At 28.4% G+C, this 17,586-nt stretch overlaps 2 protein-coding genes and 1 long non-coding RNA gene across 11 annotated transcripts in view; 1 reads left to right on the forward strand and 2 right to left on the reverse strand.

Annotated features, from left to right (window-relative positions):
- Positions 1–1,205: 1,205 nt before the first annotated feature.
- On the reverse strand, positions 1,206–3,223 carry LOC112679336. Of its 2 annotated transcripts, none has more exons than XR_003148196.1 (3): positions 3,000–3,223; positions 2,044–2,360; positions 1,206–1,395 (listed from the first exon to the last, which is right to left on the reverse strand). It is a non-coding gene; the product is annotated as an uncharacterized LOC112679336 (long non-coding RNA). The 2 variants fall into 2 exon arrangements; XR_003148195.1 differs by having other exon boundaries at positions 2,980–3,223.
- A 6,896-nt stretch (positions 3,224–10,119) lies between these two features.
- LOC112679363 (small lysine-rich protein 1) lies at positions 10,120–12,149 on the forward strand. Of its 3 annotated transcripts, none has more exons than XM_025549143.1 (2): positions 10,120–10,556; positions 11,105–11,577. In XM_025549143.1, the coding sequence occupies exon 1, from the start codon at positions 10,290–10,292 to the stop codon at positions 10,542–10,544; it is 255 nt and encodes an 84-aa protein (XP_025404928.1). In that variant the 5' UTR covers positions 10,120–10,289; the 3' UTR covers positions 10,545–10,556; positions 11,105–11,577. The 3 variants fall into 3 exon arrangements, with proteins under 3 accessions (XP_025404928.1, XP_025404927.1, XP_025404926.1); XM_025549142.1 differs by lacking the exon at positions 11,105–11,577 and adding an exon at positions 11,902–12,149 and having other exon boundaries at positions 10,121–10,556; XM_025549141.1 differs by lacking the exon at positions 11,105–11,577 and adding an exon at positions 11,897–12,149 and having other exon boundaries at positions 10,125–10,556.
- A 1,859-nt stretch (positions 12,150–14,008) lies between these two features.
- The window catches only part of LOC112679348 (pyrokinin-1 receptor-like), a 76,175-nt gene continuing 72,597 nt past the window's right edge, over positions 14,009–17,586 (reverse strand). For 5 of the 6 annotated variants that reach the window (XM_025549121.1, XM_025549119.1, XM_025549120.1 and 2 more), the window contains one exon: positions 14,009–15,644. In XM_025549121.1, coding sequence (XP_025404906.1) covers positions 14,994–15,644 — 651 coding nt within the window. In that variant the 3' untranslated portion in view covers positions 14,009–14,993. Of the gene's footprint in view, positions 15,668–17,586 lie in introns of all 6 variants that reach the window. The other variant, XM_025549122.1, reaches the window with a different exon arrangement.

Raw genomic sequence — 17,586 nt, forward strand, 5'->3', positions numbered from 1 at the left:
TTTAATCATATATGAGGAATAATTAAATTTTATTTTGAATTTTTTTATTATAAGTAATTTTCCGAAATTTTTAGTTATTTTTACTAATTTCCCACTAGTTGGAAGAAAAAATAATGTACCTATTAAAATCACAATATATAATCATATATTTTATCATTGATCAAATAATATGTAGGAAATGTGTAACATGTATTATTAAATGGAATCGCTTTGCTTATTTCAAAGATTTCTATCAACCGATTATAGTTGATTTACATTTTAAATTACTAAATTAAAATCTAATATTATATCATCGATTATAGTTGCTGTTATCTTGTTTTTGAAAATAGTAAGTATACATTAATTTTATTATTTTTTTTTATTTTTATACTTTTTTCCAAATAGTCAAAATATAAAAAAATCAGCTAGTGCTCATCTTTGTGCATTTAAATCCAAAATCAAGGAAGATTTTTCTTTCAACGATAAAATTCTTTATTATTAAATATATGAAGAGAATGTAAGCTTTAAAAAAAATTAATTATGAAACAACACACTTCCTATATAAAACATATAAAGGCAATGAATTAAAAAAGGAAAATTAAAAAAAAAAAAAAACTTAGTTTATTACTACATCATCAAAAAAAATCTAATTTTAATAATGATTTATGTTAAACCAAAATGTGAAATCAACATTTTCATACATTTTTTGAAAAATATACACAAAAAAAATTTTTCTGATAAATAGATACCACGACAAAACCCATATTTCTGAATATTATGATAATACTATTAATAAAATAAAAAATTATTGTAAAAGCCAAAAGCTATGGATTTTTATACCTGAAAACTATGGAAACAGATGGATAGTATGTAGTAAATGGTATAGTAGGTTAATATGTTAATAATTGGTATAATAAATAGTAATTTTGTGTGAGTAATTTTAAAGCTTATACAATTTGTATTTTAAAAATTAAATTAAATTTATTTGTAGTTAATATAATTTTTTAAAATAATATTAAAGTCATTATTAATAAGTTATTAAATTCCGAGCCATATTAATGATGTTAAAGATTATATTTCCAATAAATGAAGAAATATCCTTGAATTTTTTTAAAAACTGTTATTTGATTAATATCTCCTAGCCATTTATCAAATGATAGTTTAAATTTAATTGTTTTTTTCCTTTTCAAATGATGATAACTTATTAAATTATTACAACAAAAATCTATTGTTTTCATAACTATAATAAATATGTTATAAAAGTGATATTGGATCTCTTGAGAATTTACAATTGTATATAATGTCATGTTTTAAACTTAATGAGTGTAAATGTATGATAAAATAAGGAGTACTAATCAGTTCACATTCACTTAGGTAATTTTGCATAGACTGTTCATCTGCCATATTATTTCTCCCCTAAAAATATTAAAAAAATTATTTTCAAAAATAATAATTTTCATTATTTTATACATATTATATATTATAAATTTCACAAAAGTTTAGCATATAAACTATTATATTGTTTAAAATGAGTAATATATAATCAAGAATAATTATAAGAATGTGGGAATACGAGGAAAGAATGTAGAACATAAATTATCTAAAACAATATCTAATTAGTTATGTAATTAGAAAATAAATAAATATGATATTATACTTGTTAAGATGTTGGATAAATTTATATTTTGTTATTTTATTTACATACTTGGATATTTAATATTTTTTGAAAATGATATATGAAAAATTGAGTTATATAATATTATAATTTGTACAAAATAAATATCATGTGACTTACTAAATAAAAGTGTTCATCAAATACTTAGTTTAGAATGGAAATATAAAATATAAATTTATGCACATCATTAATTCAACAAAATCAAAAATGAAATACATTTACCATACATTTAATTTTTAAATATTTAGTATAAACTTATCCAACTGGCTAATTATTATCAATAGTTAACTATACATTATTTTACATTTTTAACTTGAATGAATTTTATTGAATACTACATTAAACAATATAATAGCTTATACTGTAAAATAACCAATAATTGAACTTACTTATTAATGATAGGTGGCTGCTTAATATATATTAAAAATTCCAAAGGATCCAGCTTAGACTTTATTAGATAAAGTACTAATTCGGTAGTCCAATCAATCATTACATCATAAATCTCTTTTCTGTATTGATACTGAAACCAACAGCCCAACAGTTATGTGACGACATGTTGTGAGTAATGCACAAACTTCAAATCCATACCAAGGTATATTTAATAATTCAATTAAACAATGTACCATGTGACTGCATAACAGGTTAATATACTACTAACTTAATTAGTTTTCCTTTAACAAGCCTGTTAATGCATATGTTTCGTTTTCTATAAAGTAAGAAATTAATATAAATTAGGTACATAAGATAGTAAACTGCTTACAGGTGAATTAATATTTATTAATATTTATGTCATGTTGATTAATTAAAATTATGTATGTTTATGTGTTGACCTAATTAGTCATACAAAATATATAAATATGGATGTAAATAGCTAAAAGGGTATAATCCGTTTATGCATATTTTCTGTAACTTATTTTGAGAATTGATTGTTGGAACAAATGTACTGAAAAAACAAAATTATCATGTTACGTACATTCTTATAACTTGTCTATCTAAAACTTTATCCTAAAAGATTTACGATGTTATAACCATTTAATTTATTTATTGAAATAAACAATCAAATATTCTTAATGTTTATGATTTTTATTATTTATTTTCATAGATTGTAAAATTTAAAAATTTGGAATTTGATAATTTTTTTAACATTGTGCGAATATGCTGAAACAAACTATATTTGAGGAATATGAGCATAAACTGAATAAACCCAGTTGAAATTTACATCATAACTTCATAGTCGATTTAAACTATTAAAAATAAATAAATAAATACATTGTACACCTGATGAAATCTAAATTATTTTAGAATACTATACTTAAATGTATTACCCCATACATCCTGTATTCACCTCTTAATCGTTCACTAGGAAGGTGTAAACACGAACGGTGGATTCAAAGTTTGTTTGAGAACACCACGTCCAGATTTTTTCGAAAGATTCATGTTGAAAATAAGTTCAATTTCGTTTTGACGAAGTAAATACTTAGTTTACAATTAAAATAACTCTTAAATTTGTAAGATAGCCTTCAATGTTTTACGAATGGATTGTCGTAGGAAAAAACCAGGGATCTATGACTTCATTAGATAGTGTTATCAGTTATTGTTCTTATCAGATGTTATGATGATTAAATAAGAGGCCATTTATTTTTGGCACTGGTTATAATAATAATAATAATAATATAATTTTTACAATAAGCACAAGAGATGGAAGTAGGGGTACCAGACGGTGCCTTTAAGAAAGAGTTGGTACATATTATAATATAATGCCTTAAAAGTAATAATAAAAATCTACTTTCACAGATAATATTTATTTAATTGACTTAACATTTTATATAGGTGATTATAGATTAAGAATTGAGACATAAAATTTAATATTTCTCATTACTTCGAATTTTTGATAAAAATCTTTTATTTTTATACAGTAGTTAAAAACCTGAGTACAGTCAAAATGGTTAAAATTGTATTGTGTCATCAACAAATGTTTTACAGAATCGAGTAAAAGTATATTTCTATCATCAGTCCATTGTGCTTTCATAATGCTAAAAATTCTTTCGACATTGGCAGTTAGAGTAGGTATGGCGAAGTAAAACGTGCATATTTTTAAAAGTTCTGAAGATGTATCAAAGCTCCTTAATTCAAAATATTTTACCCACTTTTCATCTGATAATAACGATGAGAAATCTTCATTTTTTTTCCATTTCTGACATAAACAAATTAAGTTTTGAGATTGATCAAATAATAAAGAGTCATTTAATTGTAGATCATATTTTTTAAAAAATAATATGCTATTTTCTTTATCAATCCACAAAGGTTTGTATTTTAGGGACATCCATTTGAGAACATTAAATTGATCAAAATTAGCTGTTCATTTTTTTTTAAATAACAAACCATGGCCATAAACTTTTAACATTTCTTTTCTTAAATTATATGCATTTTATTGGTTATAATTATTTTTAAATATTTCTTTTACTTTTAAGTGTTAAAAACTTTTATTGTTTTCGTTCTTGTAAGTCATTTTCTAATGACAACAATACATACAATATTTCCCATATAGAATTATTTTCTTTTTCAATTATCTCAATTTTTGAATGAAATTTATACATTAGTGAATGAATAAACTATAAATAATTTTCATTTAAAGGATTTTCAAAAAATGATCTGATTGCAATTGATATTTGATTTTGTGACAAAAAATATGATTTAAGTGCAGGATTATTTAAACTGGATACCTACTCAGTGTGTAAAATGCAGTGCATGAGACGTCACATGAATGTTTTATTGTATGATGCGAGGTTAATATTTAAAGCCTAGTAACGTACAAGTGACTTTCCCTAGACCTTTTATGCCAAGTTATTTGACCTAAACCATACGCTGTTACAAATGTAACTCGCATTTGATATTAACAAATGCGATCTATGTTTAGCTTACCATGCAAAGTTAATATAGTAGTATTTCGTAACTCTTATTATATATCACGAAATTGACTTCCATATTCAATGTTAAAAATTAACTTCCATTTAACTTTCCAAATTATGTTTTGCTTACCAATACTATTCAAAGTTATAGTTATATAACTATAAGCTTCTTGGGAACTTCTAAGTCTAAACTTTGGAATTTGGTTGTATTGTTAATAACGCTTAAATAGTTAAGAGTTGAAATTATAAATAGATACAAAAGGTTAAAATATTATGTGAGAAAAATAAACACATTCATTCAGATTATGCTGCCAACGAAAGTTTATTTATCTAGAGCATATACACAATACAAGTATAAATATAATTACAATTTACATAATTATAAATTATTGTATTATAAATATATAACAATTTCTAACAACAAAATTCATAATAAATAATTATTATTTAGGCATAATTCATAATAAGACGTACCTATATATTGTTTTTTTTCATTTTATTATTTATTTATTACTTTTTATACTCATTATTATGATTTAAAACTTATAATTATGTAATATTTTAATATAACATTTGAAACAAACTTAAATTTTAAAATAAATTATATATTTACATATAGACAAAAAATATATATGATTTTTTATAAGCTAAATAAATATTTTGTTTTTATATAAAATAAAGTGATTATTTCTTACACAGTAACTAAATTTACTAATGTGCGAGATATAAACCAAAATAATACTTTAAATGTAATAAAACCTTATTTAAAATAATTAAAAATCAAATATAATTTTATTCATGTAGTGTTACAATGAATGCAATAAAGTAAACATTATAGCTTTATAGTTAGATATAAAATAAAAAAAATATTTCAAACTAATTTCATCTAAAGGTATTAAATAATAAGATGATACTTTTGAAATATTTACATAAAAACATCCTACCTCAGTTGACTTTATAGGGGAATCAAACATTGCATAACATTCATAAAATTTGCTAACTTCCAAATTATATTAGAGTTGGGATATTTAATAATTTTTTTAACCTATTAAACAATTTTAAATTGTAAAAGTATGTACTAAAAAGTAATTTTAAAAGTATGCTGAGTCCTTGCTTCTTGGGCGCCTGACTCTAAACAGATCGTCAAAACGAATAAAAATTATTAACACGATATGAAAATAAATCATACCGATACCAACTCGCCTGTGACTTAAATGCGACGTCTATGAAAGTTTTTATAGTGTTGTACGTTCTAGATAAGATAAACCTATAATTTTTTTACACGAAACCACCATAGCAGCGCCACCAAAAGATATTAATAATTAAATTGAGGGTTTCACATTTGGTGGCGCCACAAAGTTGGCCGCGCCGTTCTAATCTTTTCGAGCGACCAGACATATTGAACGCGCGACCAAAACAGTTGCGACATCATTCATATTATATGGTTTTTAATTTAAAAACGCGTATTCTATTAATCCGATCAACTGCCAGTGGCGCGTTTTTAGGTGGTTTCTGACGTTTTCAAAAATGTCACATTTGATACCTACATATAACTTTACATGAAAGTAAATTATTTATATACCATTAACATCTCAATTGTAATGTTAAATACAAATCATTAAACTCACAAGTAATATTTAAATGTAAATGAAGTTCCATGTCATGTCAACATTAAACATTGCATGCAAATTAACTTAGTAAGGTATCCACAGAATTAACGTTTAGATTGTTTTGCTATAACTTCACCAATACGTAACATATCCGTTACAATGAGAAGTTAAATTTTGAACTCAAAATCTACGTGACAGCGAAGTTAGTGTCACGCATTTGCACACTGGGTATATTTGAAACAGTCTGTTTATAAATGTGAAATATATATATAAATATATAAATGTTTATAACTGTGAAATAAAAGTTTTTTACACTCAATTGAGTTAACATCGACAAAAGTACAAAATTTTTTTAATGATTCTATACATATTGTATAAATTGAAAAATAATTATATATTTTTAATATAATAGACTCTATATCGATTGGTAAATTATCAGTTGCGTGTTAAACTCAGTTATTTAGAACGTGAGCAGGGCATCCGATTCCAATAATTGGTTTTTTAATATGTTGTTGGAAACGATAAAAAACATTATTTGTTTATAAATAAAAAAAGTAGTACATTTTTGCGAATATAAAAAAGTGAGAGTACAACAATTTTAAGAGCTCAAAAGAGAACATGTACTCTTAAAAGAGTATATTTGATAACCCTAGATGGAAGGATACATTAGAGGGCTTGTTTGAAGATACTATTAAACAATAGAAGCATTAAAACAAGCATTGGTTAGGTTAGGCATTTGGATAGAAAGGACTAGATAGGTTTGAGGAGTAACTAGTTGTTGAGAATTTTTTTATGTAGTGTCATATGTTTGGACGAAAAGAGCTGTCAAGACAAGTCGTTTATAACGAAATTTTAACATTATACAATGTAGAATTGTATCTATCTATCTATCATTGTTTCTAGGGCCGGGGAAAGCTATGGGGGACCTGGGCAATTGCCCAGGGCGCCAGCATGAAAGGAACGCCAAACTGTCGAAAATTACTTTTTTTTTAATATGTACGTATTAATAATCTACAGAAAGTAAGAATAAAACAGTTAGTGCTTTCTACTTTAATACTACATATATTGATATCTATAATCGATTGAAAAATACTTGAATGCTAATAACCACTACTATCTACTAGTAGATAACCGTGCTTACCACACACTCTTGTGCTATGATGAAATGTTCTCAATCTATAATTCGAAAGATAATATTGATAAATGACAGTTAATCCGAAAAGAGAATCTAATAATTATTGTATTGAATGAATCAGTAGTTTTATAACACAGTGATATTATATTATCTTATAGTATTTAATTATTAACTATTAGTAGCATAACCTTACCTACCTAAATATTATTGTGATATAATTATAATTGAACCAGCTTAAAAAAAACAATGACAATTTATATTCTGAATAAAATTATTATAAAAAATATCTTGTTAGGTTTTTAATTTTAGTATTCATTTCTTATAAATTTAGTTTTTATCAAAATTATAAGATTTAATACAAATCAAAAAAGGACAACAATTTTCTAAATAATTGTATTTAAATTTGTAATACATATTGAAAAATATTTAAATATCTAATTTTAGTTAACGTTTTTTTGATAACATTTTCAAACTATCATAAATTATTGTAAGTACCTATCAAAAATCGTATTATTTACTATTTAACTAATTACTATTGTATATTATTTTTACATGTTATTGTTATTATAAGAGTTTATTTTATTTTAATAATTAGGTATTTATAAAATAAATTATGGGTTATTACCAGGGCTCGAAAGCTGAAGCATTTTGCATTTATTTTTTTGGAACTCTTTAGACAATACTTTCCTGGCCAAAAATGTGTTTAATTAGCATGTGAATAGGAATAATTAATTTTTTTTTTCTTTTTTTTTTGTGTTTATTACTTTTTAAATCATTTTTTGACATTTTTAGTCATTTTTACTGATTTCACACTAGTGCACTTCTTATCGTTTTTTGTCGACCATTATGCCGATAACTTAAGACTCGTCCGATTTTATCTCGCCAATTACATTCGTGATTTTCGTATTGTAGTGAATACTATTATACCTACATTTATTATTTTTCCTAATACTCGATTAGTATCCGAATTTATCTCGTCGATTACAGTCGTCGCGTCATTGTCATGTTCTTATGAATAATACCAATTATATCTACATTTTATTTTTTTTCATAATATCTTCGAAATTATGAAAATTAAAAGGTCGTCTGTGTTCATTTGCATTTGATAACATCAATTACGCTCTAATTGTACGATGTAATTATTTTGATTTTTGAGTTATTTGTAAGTTTTGATAAATTTATAAAACAAATATTTATTATTTTTATGTCATATTTGCATCTTTTTTTAGGTAATTTTTTAATGTTTTTTAGGTCATCAACCTCTGAGCCCTAGTTATTACCAATATCATGTTACATTATATTTATAAAATGTTTTACAACACTCTTAAAATCAAAAGCTAATATCGTCCAAATATTATAAAGCCATGTTAATGACTAACGCTGGTGATATATTGTTGAGAAGTTATTAAAAATGTAATTTATTGTATCGATGAATTTCATGACCTTGTTTGCTTGAAGTTTAGAAAACAATATTTATCAATATTTTGCAAACTCGGTATGTATTTATTTTTTTTTTTTTAAATTATACTTTTATGTTATTGTGATGATTAAGTGGCCTCCGAATTAATTTGCTCCAGGCTCTAAAAATCTTTAGGACAGCTTTGCTTATATCATTCATATAAATATTTTATTTAAATTTAATTTAATTTATATATTTCATATGGACTGTTAGTCAAATTAAAATTAAATTACTATACCAATATACAATAAATCATTTAACTACTAGATTTCTTTTAAATTCATATAAACTATTTACAAATGGATCTATATTATACTTATTTGCTAATTTCAATATTCGATTAATTGGCATGTTTGACATTAAATTAGTAGAAGTTGGAAATGGATAAAACAAGTCAATATTCCTTAAATTACAATTAGTAACCTTAAAATTAATCATTGATAATAGTCCCGACTATCTATACGGTTATTAATTAATTTATACAGAATATATATATAAAGAGTGCCGGTGGTATGCGTCTTTTTTTTTTTTTGATTTTTTGATTTTTTTCTGGTCATGTGATCACCTTTTACTTATACTTATACTTTTCAATGCCAGGTGCATCTTCGGCTTCAATATTGTAAGTCCGCCGTTACAATTGTAGTTCGATTAAAATCCAACTCTTTTCAATAGGATTAAATATGGTAATTCGCTGATTCAGTCAATGAATAGTCATACCAGCTAGGTGCTGTAATTTCGTATTATTTATTACTATTATAATTATTATTGTTAATATTAAAATCATTATATTAATTGGCATACCAGTGTAGTACAATATTGTGTTAATATTCTTTAATGGTTCCCTATCCTATTCTGCCTAACATATTCTAACCTAAATAGCACACATATCTGGGTTAATTTAAAAGCACGTAAGTACAGTCACCAATCAAGGCCAACCACCACTTCGTAAGAGCCTTTTTTGTAGAGATATCGTACATAATATACTATATTTCAATGATGTGGTAACTGGTGTAGAGCAAGGTTCATAAATATATGCCGATAAAAAAAAAAAAAAAGAAAAGAAAATTGTATAGGACCATTTACACTTTGGACATAAAAAATGTGTCAAACGTGTTATCTTTCGAGATTAAAAAATTATATAATACCGTTTTATGTGTCTAAGCATCTTTAATCTAGATAACACAACTAACAAAGAAAACTGATTAGAAAATTACTTGGTATCTATTATATCGTAATTTGATAAAGAATGAAAAAAATATAAATAGTTTTATCAAATCAATAAACATTTATAATAATTCCAAATATTCATTTTCAAACAATTTTTACCTTGGTTACAACATTTAGGGCTCTAAGTAGTAAGTAGTATTTGATGTTTGATCAATAATCATGATTGGTACTATACGTAACCAGCAGTTAATAGTATCGTACATTCATTCCTATAGTAAAATATGAAATAATTATATTTTATTTCAGATAAAGTCTTAATTGTTTTTATACTATATATTTTAAAAATTGAAATAATATGAGTAAACAAGGAAGTGACAAAAGAAATGACATGAATTCTAAGGATGATAAAAAAACGAAAAAACCCGCAACTGTAAAAACAAGGAAAGAAGGAAAGAAGTCAAGAAATCTAGTGGATGTGTTTAATGAATGCGCTATGGATAATGCTTACTATACATGTCACAACATACAAGATCTACTAAAATGCCGTGGATTTCCATGGCCTCAGCTACAAAAGAAAAAGAAGAAGAAAGGTAGCAAAAAAGGCAAATGAGAATCATATAAGGTCAGTAAAAAATCAAAACAATTTGTTGATGACTTTTTATAATAAAAATATATACATTACATTTATGTTTACACATCGCTTTTTTCTTCATTTTAGAAAATATTTCGCTTATATCTTGTAAATTACCTTAATCCCTTAACATTAGCTATTAATTCTAATAAATTCCCAGGTAATCCCCCGAGAAGGCTAAATAATAAAAACTGATGTCGAGACTAAACTTAATTAAAAAAAATAAAAATCAAGTTGAAAATGATACTAGTGAGTAATTTATTTTAAATCAAGTCACTCATGTTATCAAATAAATAATATGAAACATACTTATTGTAAAAAAAAAAAATTATATATTGTATGTGTTTAATAAATAACAAAAAAAAGAGTAAAAGAAAATTTAAGAACGCATGCCGAGAGCCATTAATTATAGTTTATCACTTAATTTGATATATTAATATATTAGATTCTGCAATATTTGTAATCAATATATTATAACGCCAAAAGTTTTTTATTTTTACATTACTATGTTAGTTACTTACTACTACTTACTATTTTAGTCGTCAACAAAACCGGTACACAGTATTTTTGAAGGATTTTGGTTTTCCCAAGCAGGATGCGCTTAATAAGGTACTTAGTGTTAATTTCATGATGTGAAATGAAACATTATCCAACCGGATTTATGATTTATAAACGTAATACCAATCACATTACAAATTCTACATTTGACTTTAACTCTGGAAAGCTTTCTTTTTTTTCCGATTAACGAAATTGTAAAGTTCATGTTTCGTGTTTATTTCAAGGGCTTGACAATTTTTCATTCAGATTACGCTTATATAATACACATATTGAATATATAATTCATTAAGATGTTATACCCGTCAAGAATACTCGGAATCCATGCGAATATGAATATCATTTCTTACCACGTACACACTGCTGCGTTGAAAGGGTAATTTTATAAAGTTAAAAAAGGTAACATTTCCCTTCCGCTCATCCGTTAGGTAGAGGCATAAGTTTTTACCAGTGGTATTCAAACTATTTTGTTCATTCTTTGTGCCCTTAAAATGCTAAAATATTATGCAGAGCTCCAAAAGTCACGAATACCAATTATAAATGACAACACAAAATGATTTATCAATAATTTGTTTTTTAATTCATATGAAAACATAATATAAATTTGATTTTCAATGAGAATAATGTTTTTTATAATATGGTTTTTTTTTAACAATACTTTAATATTTGGTTTGATAGAAGAAATTTAAATATATGTATACATACTTATATTTAACCACATAATATTTTTATTAATGTAACAATTGAACTACTAATGATATTTAAATTTTATTTAGTGCAGAAATATCCGCGGAGGCTCTAGATTACTTTTGTGGAACCCTGGGGCCATACCAAGCTCAGTACGAGAACCATTAGTGTATGCATAACACGTTGCTAATATATTCACGTGGCTGTTTTATAACCGGCTATTTGGACTTTTAAAATCCTATGAATTTGCAATAGAAATATTAGAATATTAGTGGTATCAGAATTTGACATAAAAGTTATTTGATTATTTTTATTAATCATTTTAATTTTTAAGACTATTTATTTTTCATCATTTATTATTGTTGATAATTTTATTCAATTTGAAATCTTTGATTTATTTGGAATGTTTTTAAATTCCAAGTATTACGAGGAATGTGTTATTATTTTGTTTTTATTATAATTTTTATTTTATATTTTTATTCAATACAATACTGAAACTATTAATTATATATCATACATAGGGTGTGGATTTATATGTATTTGAAACTAAAAAATATGTACACACTCGTATATATGCATTTATTTTTGTCCAAATATGTAATTAAAAATATGTATGTATAAGATATGTAAAAAAAAAAAAAAACTTAATTTTTTAACAAAAACTATAAGCTAGGTACATAATAATACGTTTAAACTATACATTAGATCATCGATAGTAATATTATTGTTAAAATATACAATAAATTATATACCATAGTAAATGCAATGAAATAATAATCAGTTACTTGTTCATTGAAGCATAAGATCGTTGTCGTAGACGAGAAAATGGGTAAAATGGTGAAAAAAAAATGGCACATATTATGCACAGTCGTGACCAGAAGCCGTACGAAAATAAAACGTTAGCGAACGTGGCTGCAGGGAACGATGATTTCAAAATCGATGACATTTTTTAACGAGAAGATAAGTGAACCGCACGAGATGCCGTATCTTGCACACGCGTGTCCGGCCACCAGGGCTCGTATTATATGTTAAAGGTACGCAAAAGTGGGCGAAAAGGAACGTTTTGTTCGCGGAAGGGTTTGTGCGATACAAATTCGTCATATTGTGCGATATATTTTTTTTTACATCACAGTCACATATCATATTACAACATATGAACGCAGGACGATGTCCAAAGAGATGAACCCATTAAAACCGTTTAACTAAATGATGGAAGTATGGTATTTCGTTTACTGATATCACCGATATATTGACTGATGTTGACCGATTGACTACGTGGTGACGAGAGGTTTCTTTTACGACTGGAGGAAGAACGAACACTTCCGCCGAAAACGTACCAAGAAAACCGTACTTTACCATTTTTATAACAGAACGTTTTATAACGTTTCGTTGTGTCTTCGGCATATTATTAAGGAATCGTTATCCTTTACCGAAAACACCTAGGATTCTAATATCGTATTCCCGTGGGCGATTTATAGATAATGATAATAAAATATGACTCGTCGAAAAATGTATCTAATTGTAATATATTTTTTAACTTTTTTTTATCATAGATATATTATATATTACAATATAGTTAAATATGGCACTTGCTATCAATATTTGTTTTAAAAAGTCTATTTATTGAAGGCCCAATTTTTGTAACGAGCATTCAATAGCTTTAAAAATATCTATTAGAAAACGTGTCTACCTCCAGTAATTTTTAATTTCACATAAATGTATAACGCGCACAATCGATAAACTATAATATATTGGCGGTAGTAAGCATATAGCTGATATCACATTTATTATTAAATTTAAATTATTATCCGTAATCTATAAGCTTATAAATACTTTTCCCGCTTGAAAATCAGGTCTACCTAAATGTTATATCATGTTCGATCTATTTGGTTATTTTCCTTCTAAAAAATAAGATATATTATATAAACTCTTTCTCGTGCAGTATGTTAGACCATTACACGAGTGTTTATGACGGAAAATTAAAACGATGTGTTGTAAAGAATGAATAATGACAATATAGTTTTCTTTATTTTTTTTTTAGATTTAAGCGAAAACAACATTTTTAATTGGTTTGACTCTTTGATTTTAAATATAAATTTAGTTTAATAATTTTAGTAGTACTGTAAAAAATATCATAAATACATCGTATATATATATTTAGTTTAAATTTAATTACAATAAATTGAACTCTTGAAACATATTAAAGAATTATATGTTTTATATGTTTTACGGTTATATATGCGTAAATTATATCGAAAATAAAATACTAATAGCCTTTTGTTGGGAGTGAATGTAAAGTTGGATAGTTAGATGGAGTAGAAAAAAAATTTAGTAGTACTTAAAACTCCAAATAATAACGTATATTTATAGATACAGTATATATATAAAGCGTTTTAAAATGGTTGGAGATGCTCTGAGCTAGATAGAAAGATTTCACAACACAATTATGGAAGGTACGATGTTCAGAAGGAAAGATAACTGATGTTATCAAAAATTGTAAATAAATCAAATCAAGTATGACTTAAAGGTCAATGCTCTGAGGAACGTTGACGAGAAGGCGAGCAATTTAATTTAATGGAAGATTTGAGTTCTTACAAAATCATCATAATCGATGAATACTTGCCGGTGAATTTTAAGCACGACCACACACATAATGCGAATTATCAATGCCGAGAACTCTATTGAGATATAAATTATGCGTTAGTGGCGGATCCTGAGGAGGAATAACGGGTAAATAATATCCCACCCTTAAGATATAAATGGCGTTCCCGAAAAATAATCGTTGAGAATCCGGTGCATCATAGTCGTTACGGTCCAGTCACGATTTAAAATATATTTAAAACCAAACGATTAAAATATATTTTAAGCCCTGGCATGATCTTTGCCAAGTGTCGCACCCTTTGAATCGTAAAAATCGTCTCCCTTTTTTTAAATCGATACGCCCTTGGTACCGAAGCAGTGAACCGAAAACGACTCCAAAGGGTTCAATACATTCTTAACGTTCGTACAACACTTGCGATCCAACATGTCCGGAGCATTCGTCGAATTTGGAGAGGACACGGGAGATCGAGACTATTATACGCCGGATGAGTTTACAAGTACCGGTAGAGCGACGACAAAGCACGGTGCAACCGCGTGTCTAAAATTCGAGATGATCCTTAAGACATCCGTCCGGAGGTCAGTAGTCTACGATCGGTGGCCGACAACGATTTCGATGCCGTCGAAATTGTCCGCCATGACAGCAGAAGTGATGGCCACGGTCCCGTCCACCGCGTAACCGACCAGTTCGTCGCGCAGATCGTCGCCATCCACGTCCCTGAGACTGCTGTTGCTGATCACGGTCCAGTTACTGAGTGCCGCGGCCGGCAGCCGGTCGTCCCGGACGGGCGTGGTCGAACTATCGGTGCGGCAGCAGCAGCAGCAGCTGCAACAGTCGTCCGCGTCGTTTCTGGGACGGCCCGAGCACCCGTCGCAACCACGCCGCGCCGCGATCCCTTCTGCGCCGTTCGCCGAGCCCTTCAGCGTGCGCCGCCAACACTCGGCCAGTCCGGCGGCGGTGGTCGCTGTCGTCCCGGCTGCGGCCGTACTGGTGCCGACATCCGCGCGGTCTCCGTCCGACGACAGCTCGACGGAAGTGGACGCCGTCCGGCCGGACACCCGTCTGTACTCCTGCCGCCACCACCGCCCGCCGCCGAGACCGTGATCGGCCGCTCCAGGAGACGGTGGGTCGCCGTCGCCGTGCAACAGCTGCCCCCGACTCCGCTGCCACCGCAGCTGTTCGCTCCGACTGCTTGGCCGTCCGTCGCCGTCACCGCCACAGCACCGTAACACGGTTTCCTGTCGGTGCAGAACAAAAAACACTGTTTCTCCGTTAACGTCATTGCATCTGCAAGGTGCACGCGCGCCCAGTGCCGTCCCGAGGCTCTGGCAAAAACAGTATAATATTCTAACACTTAACTACGTCTAAATGTTCTAACTTGGAGTCTGAAGTGGGTTTTGAGCGTGAGGTCTTGGGCTATTATCTGAGTTGTCCTCCCGCCAACCACGGAGGCCCTGTATGTACTTGAGCTAGCTTAATCAATGCGATCGAGTGACCATCGCGTAACCGTCAGACAACCCCTCCCCCCCATGACGTACATTTTATATTTTCTTCTTTCTACCACAAGACTTATTCAAAATCTGGACACGAAAATATAATAATACGTCTTGAATCGACGATCGAGACTGCACTGGTGCGGAATCACTCAGAACTTGTACACGACTAATTTAAAAAATGTCCATGTTACGCGTCTTCTGCGATAACGAAAGAGGTTTTTGGGAATTTCGAGTGAGCAATGAGAGTGAAACACGAATGGGTTTTGACAGCTTAGTATGATTTTCCCCTTCACTGTCTAGCTTATTATTTACAAACTTACGACTCAAGAATTTTGTATACATTTAATCAGTGTTATATTATTTGCTAGAAAATAATTACATTTTATTGAATATTTATATGCTTTATAATATACTTCACGGAATATGTATCAAGCATTTTAAATTGTTCTTGTTAATAACTGAGTTTATATTAAAACGGCACACAAATGAACCATACCTTATCAAGTTTTGAACTCCTGTCCCTGCATTCTCCCCATCAGTTTTAATGGTATAATTAGCAGCTAGACCTCGAATGTGCCTAAACGTTTATAATATTTCACTGGTATTTAATAATAACGTTTTTCAAACCAAACCAGACTCTCAAAATTTGATAACCGGACTCTTATCACTGAATTTCAATTACATGCGTACTGCACCCAACTCGATGGAGTTCGATTGTAGTACCATTATTTCCTCAGACCATTCACCGATACTGTACAACGTTGTTTAGCATAAGTATCTCGATGGAGGACAAAAACCAAGGATCTGTGTTTCGCTCACAAAATGATAATTAGTATAAAAATATTTCATGCGGTAGTTTGACAAAGTTCACTATATGACACTTTAGGTGACCAAGGAAAAATAAAAGTTTAAGGGACTGATTTCAGCTTCTAGTATTACCTTTGCGAATTCGCCATTTATTTTATAACGAACAGAGACTACGCAATAGTGAACAGAAGGAAACGGAAAGTAGTTCATATGAAAATATGACAAGAGACTTATGACCTCGAATCGTATCGACAAGATTTCGAATAAAACGAATCGCGGCTTAATATTTGTAAATATGATATTATAAATTGACTAGAGAATTTTAAATGAAGAGTGACAGATAATAAAGGCAAGTATAGGACAATGAATGAACTATAATAAGAACGTCAACAGTTTGCATAGGCATACTACACATAAATATCCCATTTACCTGCAGATGTTTAGTTTATAAATAAGTACACCCAGTAAAGTTTAGTTTGTGGAGATTGCACGTGACAACAACTGTACTTGATACATTGTAAAATATAATGTGATGTAGTGCATGATTTTGTCCTTGATAAGCGAATCAGTAACATAATTTCGTTTTTATATTATAATCATATCTCAACCACAGAATATTAATTCGTGAAACGTAGACTTTTTCATTATCGAAATAAATTAATTTTTTTCGTATTATGCATATAACTTGATATTCGTTAACGTAACAGAATATGCGTGAAAAAATATCGAATCAAATGATAAAAATGTAAATTTGAAATAACGATCATATAAAACGAGAATCACCACCGACCTATACATATGATATTTATTAGTTAATAATCAGATTTGCAATCATATGTTTTATTTTGTTTTAATAAACGAATGATTGCATATTATG

This window comes from Sipha flava, unplaced genomic scaffold (genome assembly GCF_003268045.1).
Source record: "Sipha flava isolate LNK unplaced genomic scaffold, YSA_version1 134_pilon_pilon, whole genome shotgun sequence".
Taxonomy (NCBI): Eukaryota; Metazoa; Arthropoda; class Insecta; order Hemiptera; family Aphididae; genus Sipha; species Sipha flava.